The sequence below is a fragment of the Odontomachus brunneus genome, unplaced genomic scaffold (assembly GCF_010583005.1).
Source record: "Odontomachus brunneus isolate Ranch 3 - 2012 unplaced genomic scaffold, Obru_v1 Obru_scaffold_030, whole genome shotgun sequence".
Lineage (NCBI taxonomy): Eukaryota > Metazoa > Arthropoda > Insecta > Hymenoptera > Formicidae > Odontomachus > Odontomachus brunneus.
In genome coordinates this window covers 219,751-234,252 of record NW_022639480.1, presented here as the reverse complement: position 1 = coordinate 234,252, position 14,502 = coordinate 219,751, and the positions used below count along the sequence as shown (strand labels likewise).

General features: G+C 48.4%; 3 protein-coding genes across 10 annotated transcripts; 1 reads left to right on the top strand and 2 right to left on the bottom strand.

The window, feature by feature from the left end:
• Positions 1-72: 72 nt before the first annotated feature.
• Positions 73-2,840, bottom strand: LOC116843158 (homeobox protein ARX-like). 2 transcript variants are annotated; one of them, XM_032813321.1, is made up of 3 exons: positions 2,180-2,840; positions 1,477-1,679; positions 73-1,368 (listed from the first exon to the last, which is right to left on the bottom strand). In XM_032813321.1, exons 1-3 carry the CDS (start codon positions 2,397-2,399, stop codon positions 1,009-1,011), a joined length of 783 nt encoding a protein of 260 aa, XP_032669212.1. In that variant the 5' UTR covers positions 2,400-2,840; the 3' UTR covers positions 73-1,008. The 2 variants fall into 2 exon arrangements, with proteins under 2 accessions (XP_032669212.1, XP_032669211.1); XM_032813320.1 differs by having other exon boundaries at positions 73-1,679.
• A 141-nt stretch (positions 2,841-2,981) lies between these two features.
• On the bottom strand, positions 2,982-5,055 carry LOC116843159 (retinal rod rhodopsin-sensitive cGMP 3',5'-cyclic phosphodiesterase subunit delta). The gene is made up of 4 exons (XM_032813322.1): positions 4,904-5,055; positions 4,672-4,734; positions 4,336-4,593; positions 2,982-3,597 (listed from the first exon to the last, which is right to left on the bottom strand). Exons 1-4 carry the CDS (start codon positions 4,942-4,944, stop codon positions 3,516-3,518), a joined length of 444 nt encoding a protein of 147 aa, XP_032669213.1. The 5' UTR covers positions 4,945-5,055; the 3' UTR covers positions 2,982-3,515.
• LOC116843156 (RING finger protein 207-like) lies at positions 5,024-14,468 on the top strand. Of its 7 annotated transcripts, XM_032813312.1 has the most exons (13): positions 5,024-5,172; positions 5,326-5,612; positions 5,871-6,660; positions 7,899-8,104; positions 8,489-8,818; positions 9,583-9,897; positions 10,203-10,351; positions 10,443-11,221; positions 11,637-11,981; positions 12,071-12,353; positions 12,519-12,905; positions 13,461-13,729; positions 13,817-14,468. In XM_032813312.1, exons 6-13 carry the CDS (start codon positions 9,686-9,688, stop codon positions 14,039-14,041), a joined length of 2,649 nt encoding a protein of 882 aa, XP_032669203.1. In that variant the 5' UTR covers positions 5,024-5,172; positions 5,326-5,612; positions 5,871-6,660; positions 7,899-8,104; positions 8,489-8,818; positions 9,583-9,685; the 3' UTR covers positions 14,042-14,468. The 7 variants fall into 7 exon arrangements, with proteins under 7 accessions (XP_032669203.1, XP_032669198.1, XP_032669197.1 ...); XM_032813307.1 differs by having other exon boundaries at positions 5,871-6,238; positions 7,899-7,964; positions 13,461-14,468; XM_032813306.1 differs by having other exon boundaries at positions 7,899-7,964; positions 13,461-14,468.
• Positions 14,469-14,502: the final 34 nt, after the last annotated feature.

Below are 14,502 nucleotides of genomic sequence, written 5' to 3'. Positions count from 1 at the left end.
ATCTATATTTAACTCTCTTCTGAAGTACCTTAATATTTCTACATGGTTTCCTTATAAAATCTATATAACCGTTCTCGATTCTTCAAGGGTGCAATCACGACGTGATTTTTTTGACCGACCATTCGTACGCAACATTCATAATGTAAGGCCGCATTTGTTCTTAAATTACATCACATTACATCGCCATCTTAGCATATTTGACACAAGATTGTCGAAAGTGCATGTGCAGATAAATTAGATCAAACGAAACTTTACGTAGTTTTTTGAAAAATGGTAGGGGATTCTTTTTTAGCTTTACCTAATCTACTTACATACCTGCTTTTGACAATCTTGTGTCAGACATCCTGTATACCAGACGTTACAAAGCTCGTGGTACCTCGCCGCGACCATCTCGATTTATGACGTCAAAAGAGAAAAACATTAAAAATTCTTGCAAAATACGTTGAAATAAAATTATATGTTTGCAAAATGATACTTGCAATCGACCGAGCAGACTCTTAAAATGGTCTGAATATCTTCCTTTTATTCTAACAATCAATAAATAGCTGTAAAATTAATGCGACAGAATTCTGAGAAAAAGCAGAAGGCATTAAAGAGCAAGGTTGCATACATAATAATTTTTTACAGTTATTGTTCGAACAAAAAGAGAATGTTCGGACTATTTTACAAGTTTCCTTGATCGGTTGCAAGTATCACTTCATGAATGTATCTTTATTTCAACGTATCTTTTCTCGTTTCTCACGTCATCAATCAAGAGTTTCATAGTGAGGAGCCAGGAGTCTTAAATATAAAAGTCTCAGTGTTTCTTATCCCTCAAAATACATCTCATCGTTTACGAGGTAAACATTTCTTAAACTTTCATACTTTGCAGTGTACGATATTTTTCAATTACAGTTATTGCATGTTATTTTATACTACGTTTAGGAGGTACACGTGTATGTTACGCGTGTAACTCTTCCGAGAAACCTAGCATCATGCTGTGTATCTATATGTTTGTTCTTAACATTATTAGGAACGTGGCGATTTCAATTGTAGTAATTCCGGATCGAGCAGAGGACTGTTGTCGACTTCTGCTTCCGACGGTTTGTTCATGTTGCTCGCGATAAGAGAGGACGTGCTGTCTGTGTTGTTATACGGAGAGAAGCCCGCCCACTCCATGCCGAGATAGATCGGAGGAGGACTGCACGGTGACTCCAGCAGCAAGTGATCCGGTTGCTGCGACTGGTGCTGCTGTTGTTGCTGCTGCTGCTGCTGCTGCACCTCCACCTCCTGGCAGTCTGACGGTGGCAAATGCGACGTCATGTGAGTCGCGATCTTACACTGCTTCTCTTGCTTGCGCCATTTCGCCCTTCTGTTTTGAAACCAGACCTGTTTCCCGTTCGAGAGGCAAAGTACAGTCACGTAAATGCTTCCAATTAGACATTTCCCGAATGTGTTGAGTGTGCACATATGACAAGAGAAATATGCAGACATTACTTGCACTCTAGCTTCCGTCAATTGGATACGAACTGCGAGCTCCTCACGGAAGAACACATCAGGATAGTGCGTCTTCTGGAAGGCGCGCTCCAACTCCTCCAGCTGGAAGTTGGAGAACGTGGTGCGGTACCTGCGCTGCTTCCTCTTGCCGATCACGCAGGACGGTCTATCTTCGCTCTCAGGGCTGGTCGAGAAGTCGTACGCTACAAGAGGAGACAGCTTATCGTTTATCGGACCTGTATATGACCGATCTATGATGAACAAGACAGATAGGTAGGACTGCCTCGCTGTGAACGTCAGTCCTCATCCTCATCAAGTCTAGGACGTTACAAAGACACCAGCAATGCATCAATAGGCACCTTCAGACGGAGAGTATTCAATACGCGACACCTTCGATCAGATTTCTGGTGGTATCTCGTCACGCACCAAGCAGGCGGCAAACGCCTCATAACTGGCTAAACTGATTACCGCTAACTCTATTTAAGAAAAAAAAGGTCGGCGATCCGCTCAATGCATTTAGCAATAACTTAATTGAGCAGCACCACCCCAACTACTTAGGGTAGACGAGTGTGTCGGGCAGGGTCGGCAGACAAAGAGAGAAAGAGAAAGAGAGACGGTTAATTAAATCAATCAGGCTCCGGGCCCGACTATGGCCAGCCAGACAGCCAGTCAGTGTGTGTGTGTGTGTGTGTTGTGTACTCACTGAATTTCGTCGGGAAGCAGACCGAGCTGGATTGCGCGCCGATCAGGCCAGCCAAGGCAGTCGACTGCAGATCGTCACCCTGGCCGATGTCGTCGGGAACACCCGCGGACGCTACGATCGCGCCGGTCGACACCAGTGGATCGCGCGGTGCCGCGCCACCGACCAGGAACAGCTGCCTGGTGCTCTCGTTAGCGCTCTCGTCCTCCTCGTTCAGATTCATGCTGCGTGAGTTGGCCCGCCGAGGGTGAAGCGACCGATATCAAGTTAGGGGCGAGTTATAATCCAATTAATCGGCGCGACACACGTGGTGCACCAATGTCGAACGGCGACGACGACAAGAACGCTTGCTTTCACATTCGAGCAGACCGCATGCGGCAACTCCGACGTTTCCTTCCGCTGTTTTCTACGCTTTTTTGCCCTTACACCTGCACGACGTAGATAGGATGGGGAACAGAGCGTACTCAACGTGTGAGCTCTCTCTCAAGGGGGGTAGTGAAGCCTAAAAAATGTTGCTTGTACACCGCGAATCGATAGCGCGCGGCGAAAAAAAGTTGCAGGCTTCTTTCTCTCTCTCTGCCTCCGGACACACGCGCTCCTCAACGACGATTCGCTCGCAAGTTAATGATTTCGCAGCTGGTACATCCGCACAGCGGTAGACGATCCCGGCACGACTCGATAGCTGTGCACGCGCTGGGAAGGTGCAAAGTAATGAGTGAGACAATTGTAGAATTGTAAAAATCGCACTATTTATCATAGGAACGAAACGATAGCGACAGATCATCAGAATAAGGCACGCAGAGAATTGAACTTTGTCAACTTTATTGCTCGTGTGGTGTAGTGTATCACAATATATACAAAAAATCTCTTATATTTATTCAGTAAATACGTAATAAATATGTAATAAATAAAATACTCGCGTGTGTTAACAAGGTGAATCTTGTATCTCCAACAGTGAAAAATACGCTATTTATTATCTAAGTATACAGTAGGCCTTACGCAAGCGAAAATGCTGCGAAAACAATTTCGTAATTCGGTGTGCTCGAATTCACACAACTGCGTGTAGGTTATTATAGAATTATGAGATCGTTGGCGCCTTACTCAATATATGTATATATATGAACGTAAGAAGTAATAAATGTAGGAAATAGAGTAAAAGAAGAGATAAAAATTGATACGTCCGTGAGAGAACCTGGCGATGTGTGTTCTCTTATTTTGTACATTGACAACATTTCACGCTGTGATTGGTCCCGTTAATACACACATGTACGTGTATATATAAACATGAGGACCATTCGAAAATTAGATGCTTTAAACGTAGAAGAGAAAATTAGATGCCTTAAACGTAGAAGAGACGGACTCGACTAGTAGACACTAAGAGATCATCGTCGAAGAATTTCGTTTCTATCACAACGTTGCCACTGTTCATAAAAAAAAAAAAATTAAATAAATATACGTACACGTGTGTGTGTGTATCCAATTATTTGATAAATGAACCTCTCAGAAGTCAAACTGACAAACTTTAATTCTTGTAAATTTCTTGATTATCAAAACACATGATTTTGTTGTTTAATACATTTTATGGCAGACTAACTTTACATGCTACTGACACTGGTTCACATGACATGTTGTCATATTATAAGCCAAATTAACAATAGATCTGTTCTTTTCTGAAGAACTTCTTGAATTAGTATACACTAATGTGTACGATGAGTTAGAATGAAACAGAATATACTTGTTTCACTTTAACCTATTGCAATTTATACCAATTTAAGGAGTTCTTTGAGACAGAACACACTTATCCCAGATAGCACAGAGAAGTCAAAAAGAATTCAATAGCATGTCACCAATTCTAAGTTCATTTTTAAATGCAAGAAGAATTCAGTTCAGTGAATTCTTTTTGCATCTGAAAATGAATTCAGAATTGTGACATATGACTGAATTCTTTTTGAATTCTCTGTGTTATCTGGATATATTTCATAACAATTATGAAAGCATTTCCTAATTACATCTTATATTGGACTCAAAATAAGTGGTTTAAATGAAAAAGTCAACATAGAGACTCATACAGCAAAAAAGTGTCAGTTTTTCTAAGTTGATTGATTTAACTCTTCGGAGAGGTTAAAATCTAATTTCAAAGATTCATCGTGTCTACTCACTTCAATACATTAGCTGGCATCATTTGACTTTCTGGAGCAGCTTGAATTAAACTCTGCCATGTGTTGGTGCTATTGGGAATAACGAATCCGAACTCGAAGAACCACTCTTCTAAGCAACGGCCTTTGAACAATACTTTCTGTTCCAGGCGAAACCTCTCCATCGGTTCCGAGGAGCTGAAGTTGATCTCTCTCGATACCGCGCGGCATCGCAAGATCTTCTTCGGCACACGTGCCTCGTGCTCCACGTCGGGTACAGATCTGCAGTTACAAACGGTTAAAAGCGCGCCCGGCGTTAGGAGAGAACACGTAAATTTGCGACGAAGTAAAACTACTCACAAGTCTTCGTTGCCCTGCCAGAGGATCTTCCCGTTATCGGCATCTCGCAGGTTCATCCAATTACTATGTGAATCTCAATTAAGAAGGAATACTCTACACAACACTGTCGTATAACGTTGGCTAACGTCAACATTGTCACAGTCGGATTGTACACTTACGCACAATCCTAACCTACAAACCATCGCTGGGTTGCGGACGGAACCGCGATTAAATCAGTCAATAAAAAGGATACACCTGAAAGCCCTTGAGAATGTCTTCTCCACGTGACGGCATTTTTATGCTTGAGTGCGGTGAAAACAGATATTAACACTATCAAACATACAGGACGCAACAAGCGAACTATCGATTCTCACGTGCCTCGCGCCTTCTAACTGTAAATAATGGCGGGCAGCCACCTACGGCGAGAGGCAAAGGCTTCCCTCACCAGATGGCACTTGGTGCGCACGCATGAATGCGTCACTGTCACGTGATTGGGCCGCCATACTCGTGCCTAGGCAGAAGGTAGGGCGCTTGTCGAAAGCCACGTGTAAAATTCTATTTTATTCGACTCCTACTTCTTATTTCTTCTGTTCTTCATCCTCTAGAGTGTTCTCTTTACCTCTTCCTACGTTCACCATAACTTTTCTTCCCTCTTTTCCCGTATCTGCTTTTCAGGTGGAGCCCAACGACACCTCACATTGCGGCGAGGTGTGTACGCGACTGAGCTGAGCTGCACGCGCATGCGTCACTTGCGTAAGATGCCATTGAACTGTGGAAGGTTATGGAAGGTGTTGGCAGGAGAGCTCGCATATCAAAACGTTGATCCGTCCAAACGAAGAGTACTTACAGGAGACGACGCACTTCTCTGAACGCGTCTTAATGCGCCAATGTCTTCGAAATCGATGAAACGAGAAGACTCGCGATACCCAATATGGATGAAGATACATTGCTTTAACTTACAGGTAATACGCGCTCGCTGGACGAACCGCATTTTCTGCCTGTGGCGTTTAAAACTTGGCCAATCGCGAGCTGTAAATAGCCGTGCATTTGAAATTTAAAATTTGTGCCGGCTTCCCACACAAATCATTAGTCAGAAAGCCGCGAGTAGATTGACCAAACGCAGTCGATCATTTTTAAGACTTATTGTGTAGAAAGCCTGTTACAATTCGTATTTTGAGACCGAGAATTATATTCACACACGTTGTTTCTCGTCACCAAAGGCTCGCTGACTTTCCTGCGTTTCTTTTTTCAACCAACACACGAATCGAAGATCCGATGGATTTCTGGGACGCTGATAATGGCGATGTCGTGTACATAGTTATACAACGTGTGCAGCGAGGGCATAAAAGATGGAAAAAGGCGGCCGCAAATGCAGCCGGTTAAAAAGGCGCGAGACGCTGACAATGGACGCATGAGGAATCGACCGCCATGAGCCGATGAATAGCGGCTTTCACAACGAAATCGGAAAGCTCGGAAGTTCGGGTTCTTGTGGAGGCGCGGCCATGTAGGAGGAATTGTATTTCCGGCAAAAACCCAAATCTCTCCGCGACTACGGGGAAGTCGGCGGATGAAATTGGCAAATTGGCAGGTTCGAAATATTCTCACCGTCTCTCAAGAGGCGTCTTTAACAACCCAAATAGCACAGATGATTTTGAATTCTCTGTGCTATCTGGATCTTTAACAAAAAGAAAAGAGAACTTGTTATTATTTCTTCCTATTTCTTGTTATTTTTTATTATTTCCGAGATAAACAAGAAAGAGTGAGTCTTACTCGCGAGATCGACACGACTGCAAGATCTCGCGGCATCGCGGGGGATGCAAGACGAGAAATATCGGCGAGGAGCAGTGACACGTAGACGGCGGAATATCGAGTCCCTTTAATTGGATAATTGAGATTTGGATAGGAAATGGGAGGACGGGGACGGACGCGATGCGGAAAACGAGAGGACACGATCGCAGCTCGATCCATTCTGCGGCGATGCATTTGTGGAGCGGCCGCTTCCTGCGGCTGGTGCGTCTACGTGCACACCGGGTCAAGCTGAAAAGTACATTGAGCCGAGAGCGGGAGATCTCGCCGGGGATTCGTAGAATCGGCGCCCAGCCGATTCGTTTACACCCGAACGGGCCGTGCCTCGGCTCGCTGGGCGCATAATTTAACGAGCGCGGGCAAAAAATAGCCGACGATCGCGATTTCGCGCGTAATAATTAAGGCCCCGGCGATTCTGTAACTCGTTAACTGCCGTTAACGAGAATTGCACTAACACTGTGTGTCGTTGCGCGTCTTTTCTAGTACCCCACACAGCACAGAAGTTTCGAAAAGCTTTCAGAAAGATTTCAGGAAGATCTCAGAAAGGTTCAATGTTTCTGAAACCTTTTTGAGACTTCTATGCTGTGTGGAATACGCTGTACTCGCGCAACGTTAACGACGTAACTCGTTAACAGTTAACGAAATAAACGATATTATAATGGGACGATAAAGAGCCAGAGATGCAGATGTTACACGCTTATGTAATTATAAACGCATGGTTTAAATTATAAGCATGTAACATCTGCGTTTCTGGCTTTTTATAATATCTTTTATAATATCGTTCATTTTGTTTAATATTTAGAGCCGTGACATTTTCATGTTTTTTTCTGAATTAACGGTTAATGAGTTACAGAATCGCACTGCTGGCGGTATTAGGGTCGGCTGTCTTTGTTTGATGACGTCAGAAGCGAGAAATCGCATGCCCATGATTCTTGCGTTATACGTGGAGATCAAAAGATATATCCATAAAACGACATCTGTGATCGATCCAGCAAATTTGTAAAATGCTCCGAATGTTCTCCTCTTGCTGTTAAAATCAATAAACAGCTGTAAAATTAGTGACATGCAACTCAGACTTGTCATCATTTCGGGTTATGTTAATTTTATAACTATTTGATTGATTATAACAGCAAAAGTGTTCGGAGCATTTTATAAATTTGCTGAATCGATTACAAGTGTTGCTATATGAATATATCTTTTTGTTACGTAAGAATCGTGAGCGTGCAATTTCTCGCTTCTGACGTCATCAAACAAGGATCGCCTATGCATGTACCTAGAAGCTTTAAAACGCGCTTGACCGGCGAATACTCACTTGGACAAATATTTCGCTAATCCAAATAGAATTATAAACGTCACGGTTAAAATATCAAAGTATTTTAATAAAATATTTCATTAAAATATGTCGCAGTAAAATTCTCATCGTTATTTCTTGTGTCTGCTAGGAGATAGTCCGCGGCACGTAGAATTTGCAGCAGCAGCATTCTAGCAATATCTGCAAGCAAATTTAGGTGGGTGTCAGCGTTACACATACTCATCGCTGGTCTTTCTTACCTACCAGAATCTCTTTTATAAGAAGTGTGACTGGCATTAATCTGGATGGGCGCCACAGAGAGAAATTTTCTTGTGCCAAATTTCACAAATAGTTCAGGTAGAAACGCTGCCTTTGTCGTCTATATTGATCAAGTGCGAAACATACGATACAATGTTTACTAGTCATTTAAGGTAAAAGTATCAATGGCCATACATCTACCTGGATACACTTATTGTCTTGGTCTTAAAATATAAGAATTGGTAATTCACTTTATCCACCTTAACTGATTTCTTGCATATAAATAATTTACGTGACCGCGAAATCAACTTTTGAATATAAACAGGTCGGTGCGCGCTCGATGATCGTGTCTTATCGCAGGGATCGATCGAGTTCCGCGACCTGCGATGAGAGAATTCGCCGAACCGACTTCATCGATAAATTATTCCAACGTATACCTCCAACCTCCAACGTACGCTCTTGTTGCATTTATTTTTCTTGCAGTGCCTAAAATCCCTGTTTCTCTCGAGGAACGGTCCGCGGCGCAAGCTGAAGGAATTAGAGATCGCCTCCGACAGACGCGACACGTCTTTGAGAGGGAATTAGAAGAATCTCTGACGTGCGGGAATATTGCTTATCGGAAGACGACTTCTCGCAACGGCCAAACTGCTCGCCCTCGATGCTCAGTGTACCTTAATTCTACTATATATAGTTCATTTCGGAGATTCTCCCTCGCGCGGAGGATAGCAGGACGGAGGGGATGAGTCTCGGCCGGTGCTGAGGAGAGAACGGACGCGACGACGCTGCGACGACACCGAGCAAAACTGTGTCTAGGTAAAAGGAAAGAGAGAAACGCCTTCGGCGAGGAATTACGCGATTAATGTGTTTTTTCTTCTTCTCACGTTTTAGAGGGCCGTCCTCCGCCCCGTCCGCGGCCCCGTTCGCCTGCATCCTCTCCTGCACCAATACCCGACTTTCCGTCCGCCGTTCGTGTGTGTGTGTGTGTGTGTGTGTGTGTGTGTGTACGCGTAAATACGTGCACGCGCGCGAGAGTGCTGGTTGCGCAATGGGGCGGGAATGAGACGACGAGCGACGGGCGAGCGAGGGTGAAAGCGTTGGAGCCGGGTCGGCCATGCGCGCCCGCGCGCAACGAATCTCTACACGTATCTCTCTACGTACGTACGCGTGTGTACGCGCGCGTTCACACTTACGCGCAAGCCTCACGGCGCCGTCGTGTGGGTGCAAGCGTGAGCGGGGCGTGAGGGTGAGATCGGTGGGTGCTTCGGTGACGTCAGTGCTGATCGTCAGTTGCGCAAAGGGGTTGGTTACCGCGCTACGTCAGAATGACGGGCCGAGCGAGCCGATAAACCTCCCTCTCGTCGGGACGCGCTCTCTCTCTGCGGCAGGCAGGCGGCGGGCGGGCCAACGGTCTAGGGGTAAACATCGTCCCGAATCCGTGTCGTGTCGTCGCCGAGTGAATTTTCCTTCGCGTTCATCGTCGACCGTTGCTAATAATCGCTCATCGTCAATCGTTCCGCGCGTCCGTCCTAGTCTCGTAGTCGCGTTCAAACTGAGTATACGCGTCCGTTCTGTTGCAGAGGGACACGAGTATGGAGTGGCAGGGAGGAGCGGTGTCGTGAAAGCGGGTTAGCCCGGGATCACAGTACTCAGGGTGGCCGAGGCCGAGGTCGCTGCGGCTCGATGATGGCGAGCTCGGGCTCGGCGGTCGGCGACGGGGTCGGCGACGACGGCACGACGGGCGTGCCGGGCGGCGGACTCAGGAATCCCCTCACCTGCGGCGTCTGCCACGAATATTACAACGAGCCCTGCCTGCTCTCCTGCTTCCACACCTTCTGTGCCCGTTGCATACACGGCCCTCACATCGACGGGAAGGTCTCCTGCCCTATCTGCGGGTAAATAGCTGCTTATTTTTTCGTCAAATGCCGAGGAACATTCAGTGGAGGATTCGGTTTGCTGGGCTGAGCGACGAGACGCTCTGGACTGGAGCACGCGGTTCTTCCATTGCTTTGTCTATTGTTTACACTTATTCGTCTGGTTCCTTCGATCCGCGATAAGTGTGCGTTCCCTTGCCGTCGCATTGTCGCGTCGTCGTTACGCCCTTTCGGTGCGTATTTTCACGTATCATTGCGCTCTCGTGCTCGCAGTACGAAAGTATCTCGCGCGTCATACTAAAGTACAATTCTAAAACGCAACACAGGCAACAGACACAGTTGAAGGAAGGTGCGCAACTACCACCGCCCGATCAGCTGATGCGTCAATTGGTAGAGCTGGCAAACTCCGAGAATCCACCATGTGCCAACTGCGACAAGCGCGACAAATCGACCATGTTCTTCTGCACTACGTGCGGTACGTTTCTCAAAAAAAATAGAGAGCAAATTCGACTCTATGTTAAAGATCGGACACGAGAGAGAAACGCGCATATTACATACTTTTACAGGCCAAGCGCTTTGTACCCACTGCAGAGAACACACCCATCGGGCGAAGATGTTCTCCTCCCACGAGGTGGTGCACATGAGCAAGTGCGCCAAGGACACACAGCGTCGCTGTCCGATCCACGGGGAGCAGTACATCATGTTCAGCCAGAGTGCCAAATGCATGTTGTGCGCCACGTGTTTCCGCGACACGCCCTCGGACGCGCGGGTGCACTGCGTGGACATAGAAAGTGCCTGGCAGCAAACCTCGAAGAAGATGGAGAGGGCAGTCAATTCCATTTGCGAGCTTCAGGCCGGTATACGGGACGGCGTGCTGGCGCTCAAGTCCCAGCTGGACGAGTTGCGCCATAATCTGGAGTCCGAGAAACGTTCGCTGAGCGGGTACTGCCAGGGGATGCAGGAGGTGATCACGAAGACGCACGCGTCCGTGGTCACGGAGATGCAACGTCAATTCGAGACCAAAGAGCGAATGGTCCGCTCGCAGTTGATCTCGCTAGGTAGCGCGCTTCCCGTACTACAGATGCACTTGATGTTGTGCACCGCCTTCACGAGTGGCGCGACGAAATATCAGTTTCTAGAACTGGCCCATCCGATGCTGGAGCGACTGGGTCGCGTCGCCCAGCTGGGTCATCCCTCGCGACCGCCTCTACTCGGCGCTCACATCAAAACGAATTACAGAATCGACTTTGCACGCGCCCTGCAGCCCTTCATAGGCCAGACGCAGTCGCTCAAGGAGTCCTTGTACGATCACACGATCGGCCAGTCGGAGCCGCAGGTGCTTCAGGTACGACGATGCGCGCGCGAAGAGACCATCTCTCGATCGTCCTCTTCATGATCGTCTTTACTTTCACATTACGAGTTTCCTTTTCACCGCATTTCTCGCGCACGCTTCCGCGTAAGTACGTTGGTTCACAGGTTCACTATGTTCGATATGATGTGGCTTGTACTGATTGCGTATGATTGGTAGCTGGGTAGCGCCAGAGTAGAGGAGATTCTCCTTGTACATGTAGCAGCGCGATCGGCTGATCGAAGCGGGACCGAATTTCGTCCGCAATTTAGATCATTAGACAATCGTAGTCGATGATTGACAGTTCATTACTGATACGTAACGAGCGTAACGCGGTCGTTGTTGTACACGTGTTATACGACCGTCGCGACCGTCATTCACGCTTTACGTCAGGAATATATTTCCCCAACAGAGCAGCAAGACTGCTCAGAGGCTACCGCCGAAGACCGGACCCGACGGCGGTTCGTTCTCCAATCACTGTCGTACCTTTGATACGCAGCTGAAGGAACTGAGTCAACAGCTGCTGACGGTGAAAGAGCGACTGGGGGAACTGCATCGGGACGTCGCTCTCCTGAGAAGAGCGAACACACCGCCGTTGGGCACGCGTTACGATCTCGTGGCGAAAGACTGCCGCGTGCTGGAACAACAATTGGAGCATCATCAAATAGAACTCGAGCGGCTTAGAAATGTATTCGACGCGCTGTGGGAGGAGCAGGCGTGCAGGATTCACATAGAGAAGGAGATCTTTCATTCGCAGGTGAGTATCCTGCGTCGCGTCGCACTCTCGACTTCTCGACGCGATTTCTCTTGATCTCTCAAACCGCTTCGCTGTTGTTTGTCGTGCAGATGAACGACATACTGTCGCTGAGGAGCGAGGTGAAGAAGCTGCAGACGCTCGCCCAGCAACTGGAGCCTTTCGTCAAATCATTCTCCACGGGCGTGAGCGCTGGAGAAGTGAGCATGGCCGCGTCGGACGTGGCCGACAATCAGCATCTGCAAGCGCTCTTGGATCACCTGGCGCGCTTGCAGATGCAAGAGCCACCTCACCCGGCGACTCAGGCGCCCACGAAGGATCACCGTCATTCACGCAGTACTGCCACGAGTGCCGACAACGCGCTATACATGAAGGGTGAGAGAAAAAAAGAGAGAGAGAGAGAGAGAGAGAGAGAGAGAGAGAGAGAGAGAGAGAGGCAAGGAGTGGCGATGATAATTTAATGAACATTTAGACATATAAGTTTGCGTCGCGTAGCACAAAGCGTATTTACCCGTGAACTTGTCGCGTACGTTCCCGCAGAAACGAAGGAGATCCCGACGCGATGTCGCACACCATCCAGCGGCGTCAGCGCCGTCCTGGACACGAGCGGCAACATAATGGTGTACGGCGCGACCAAAACCGACCCGAAGAAAGGCGTGCTCAGCCAGCTGATCGAGAAGGCGCGGGCGAAGGACGATCGCAAGAAATCACCGGGCAGGGAGGATGGTCGCGATCGCAGCCAGAGCAGACGGTCGCGGAAGTCACCGGACAGCACAAAGCCGAAAACGCCGCCCGGCCACTCGACCGGCAGCAAAATGCGTTCGCTGTATCGCTCGTTGAAAGGCGGCACCGGCGACACCTCCGCCGAGGCCCTCGATCAGGCGGACAGGTGTACCGCCGATTCTCAGCAACCGCAGTCTCACATCGGTAAGAAACGATGATCGTGCGAGAGAGCGAACACCAAGCCGATCACAGCCTACGCAGGTCCGCCTTTCGTAGTAGTGGTAGTAGCGATACACACAGCCCGGGTTTCAGGTTTTAGAGGCGTTAGGCATCGATATACGACGCCGCCGCGCCGACGCGCCAAACACCTTCGAGTTACTCCACTGTCCGCTGCACACGCCTATATGTATATATTGTACATGTACAACGTGTAAATACATATACCGAGTAATAAAAGATATACGAGATGGCCACACACACACACACACGTACATCTACCGTCTCTCGGGGGTGCTCCGATACGTCTCTCGCCCCGTGGTCGTCATACGACGCGCGCCCCCCAAATCTATTCTCGACTGCAAGCGCTGATAAATCTATCGGAGCGATACGATACGGCACACACTTGCTCTCTCTCTCGGCTGCCTCGTCGCAATGTCACCACCGGCCGTAGCGAGTTTTCAGCAACGCGCGATCGCTGCCCACCGCACTAAGTGAAAGATGGTCTTCTTCTTCTTAAAAAGATATCCGTGCTTCCCACAGGGGACGAGGGCGAGTACCAACGAATCTCGGAAGCTTCGAGCATGGGCGAGGCGAAGAAGCGCGTGCAGGCGCAGGTGCACGCGGTGCCGGTGGACGAGCAGCCGATCCCCAAGCCCACCAAGACCTATCCGGTGAGCGACTCCGAGGAGCTGTTCTACGCCGACGAGAAGGCAGCGAGCGACGCGAGGCGACGCCGACGCGCCAGCTGCGACAGCCTGAGCACGACCGGCTCCGGCAATAGCAGGAGATCGAGCATCGCCGACGGGACGGTAGGTCAAAAGCAACAACCCGCGCAGGACCCCCGGAAAACACTGTTCGTTCTGATCGGACCGACACCGAGGTCGTCTCTCGTGCAGAAACAACGTTCCTGGGAAACCTTCCCGAGACCCAAAACCAAGCGCGGCGGTGGCGGAGAGGCAGGGACGGCGTCGTCTCTCGGCCAGCTCAAGAAAGCGGACAGCTTCGAAGGTCACGAGGAGGCGGTGCGCACCTTGGTGGCGGCCGTGCAGGAGACGCGCTCCCAACTGAGACAGCATCATCTGTACCACCATCGCTATCATCGCAAGAGCAAGACGAACTGAAGGCGGGCGAGCGTCTCATTCCCTGCCGTCCCGTTCGCCAACAGTCACGTCGACGTATGAAAGTCGCGCGGGGAAATCCCTGCTGGTGCGTGAAGGGGAAACTTAGTAGCTCAATTCGGCAGTACGAGTCGCGTATCCGAGGTATATCCGTGATGAGCCTATTGCATAGACAAGCAAAATTATCAAAAAGGACTAAATGCCACTCGCCACGTGGATTTAAGTACTTGTTATTTAGCGAGAGAGAAAGAGAGAGTGTGTATGTGTGTGTGTATGTACGTATTGTTGCAAGGATGTATCGGTTTTTCGAAGATTTTGGATATTCTACTGAATACACGATAACTGATAGATATATAAAATTATGATAATAAAATGAGAAGGAAATAAGAGAAGGAGAGAGAAAGAGAGAGAGAGAGAGAGAGAGAGAGAGAGAGAGAGAGAGAGAGAGAGAGAGAGAGAGAGAG

Excerpts from the sequence above, each read along its gene's own strand:
- LOC116843156 (XM_032813307.1), top strand. The coding sequence starts at position 9,686 with ATGATGGCGAGCTCGGGCTCGGCGGTCGGCGACGGGGTCGGCGACGAC. Across the intron at positions 12,354-12,518 it reads CAACGCGCTATACATGAAGG|AAACGAAGGAGATCCCGACG; the intron begins GTGAGAGAAAAA and ends ACGTTCCCGCAG. Across the intron at positions 12,906-13,460 it reads GCAACCGCAGTCTCACATCG|GGGACGAGGGCGAGTACCAA; the intron begins GTAAGAAACGAT and ends TGCTTCCCACAG.
- LOC116843158 (XM_032813320.1), bottom strand. The coding sequence starts at position 2,399 with ATGAATCTGAACGAGGAGGACGAGAGCGCTAACGAGAGCACCAGGCAG. Across the intron at positions 1,680-2,179 it reads CTGCTTCCCGACGAAATTCA|CGTACGACTTCTCGACCAGC; the intron begins GTGAGTACACAA and ends CTCCTCTTGTAG.
- LOC116843159 (XM_032813322.1), bottom strand. The coding sequence starts at position 4,944 with ATGCCGTCACGTGGAGAAGACATTCTCAAGGGCTTTCAGGT. Across the intron at positions 4,735-4,903 it reads ATTCTCAAGGGCTTTCAGGT|TAATTGGATGAACCTGCGAG; the intron begins GTATCCTTTTTA and ends AGATTCACATAG. Across the intron at positions 3,598-4,335 it reads ATGCCAGCTAATGTATTGAA|TGGCAACGTTGTGATAGAAA; the intron begins GTGAGTAGACAC and ends TTTTATGAACAG.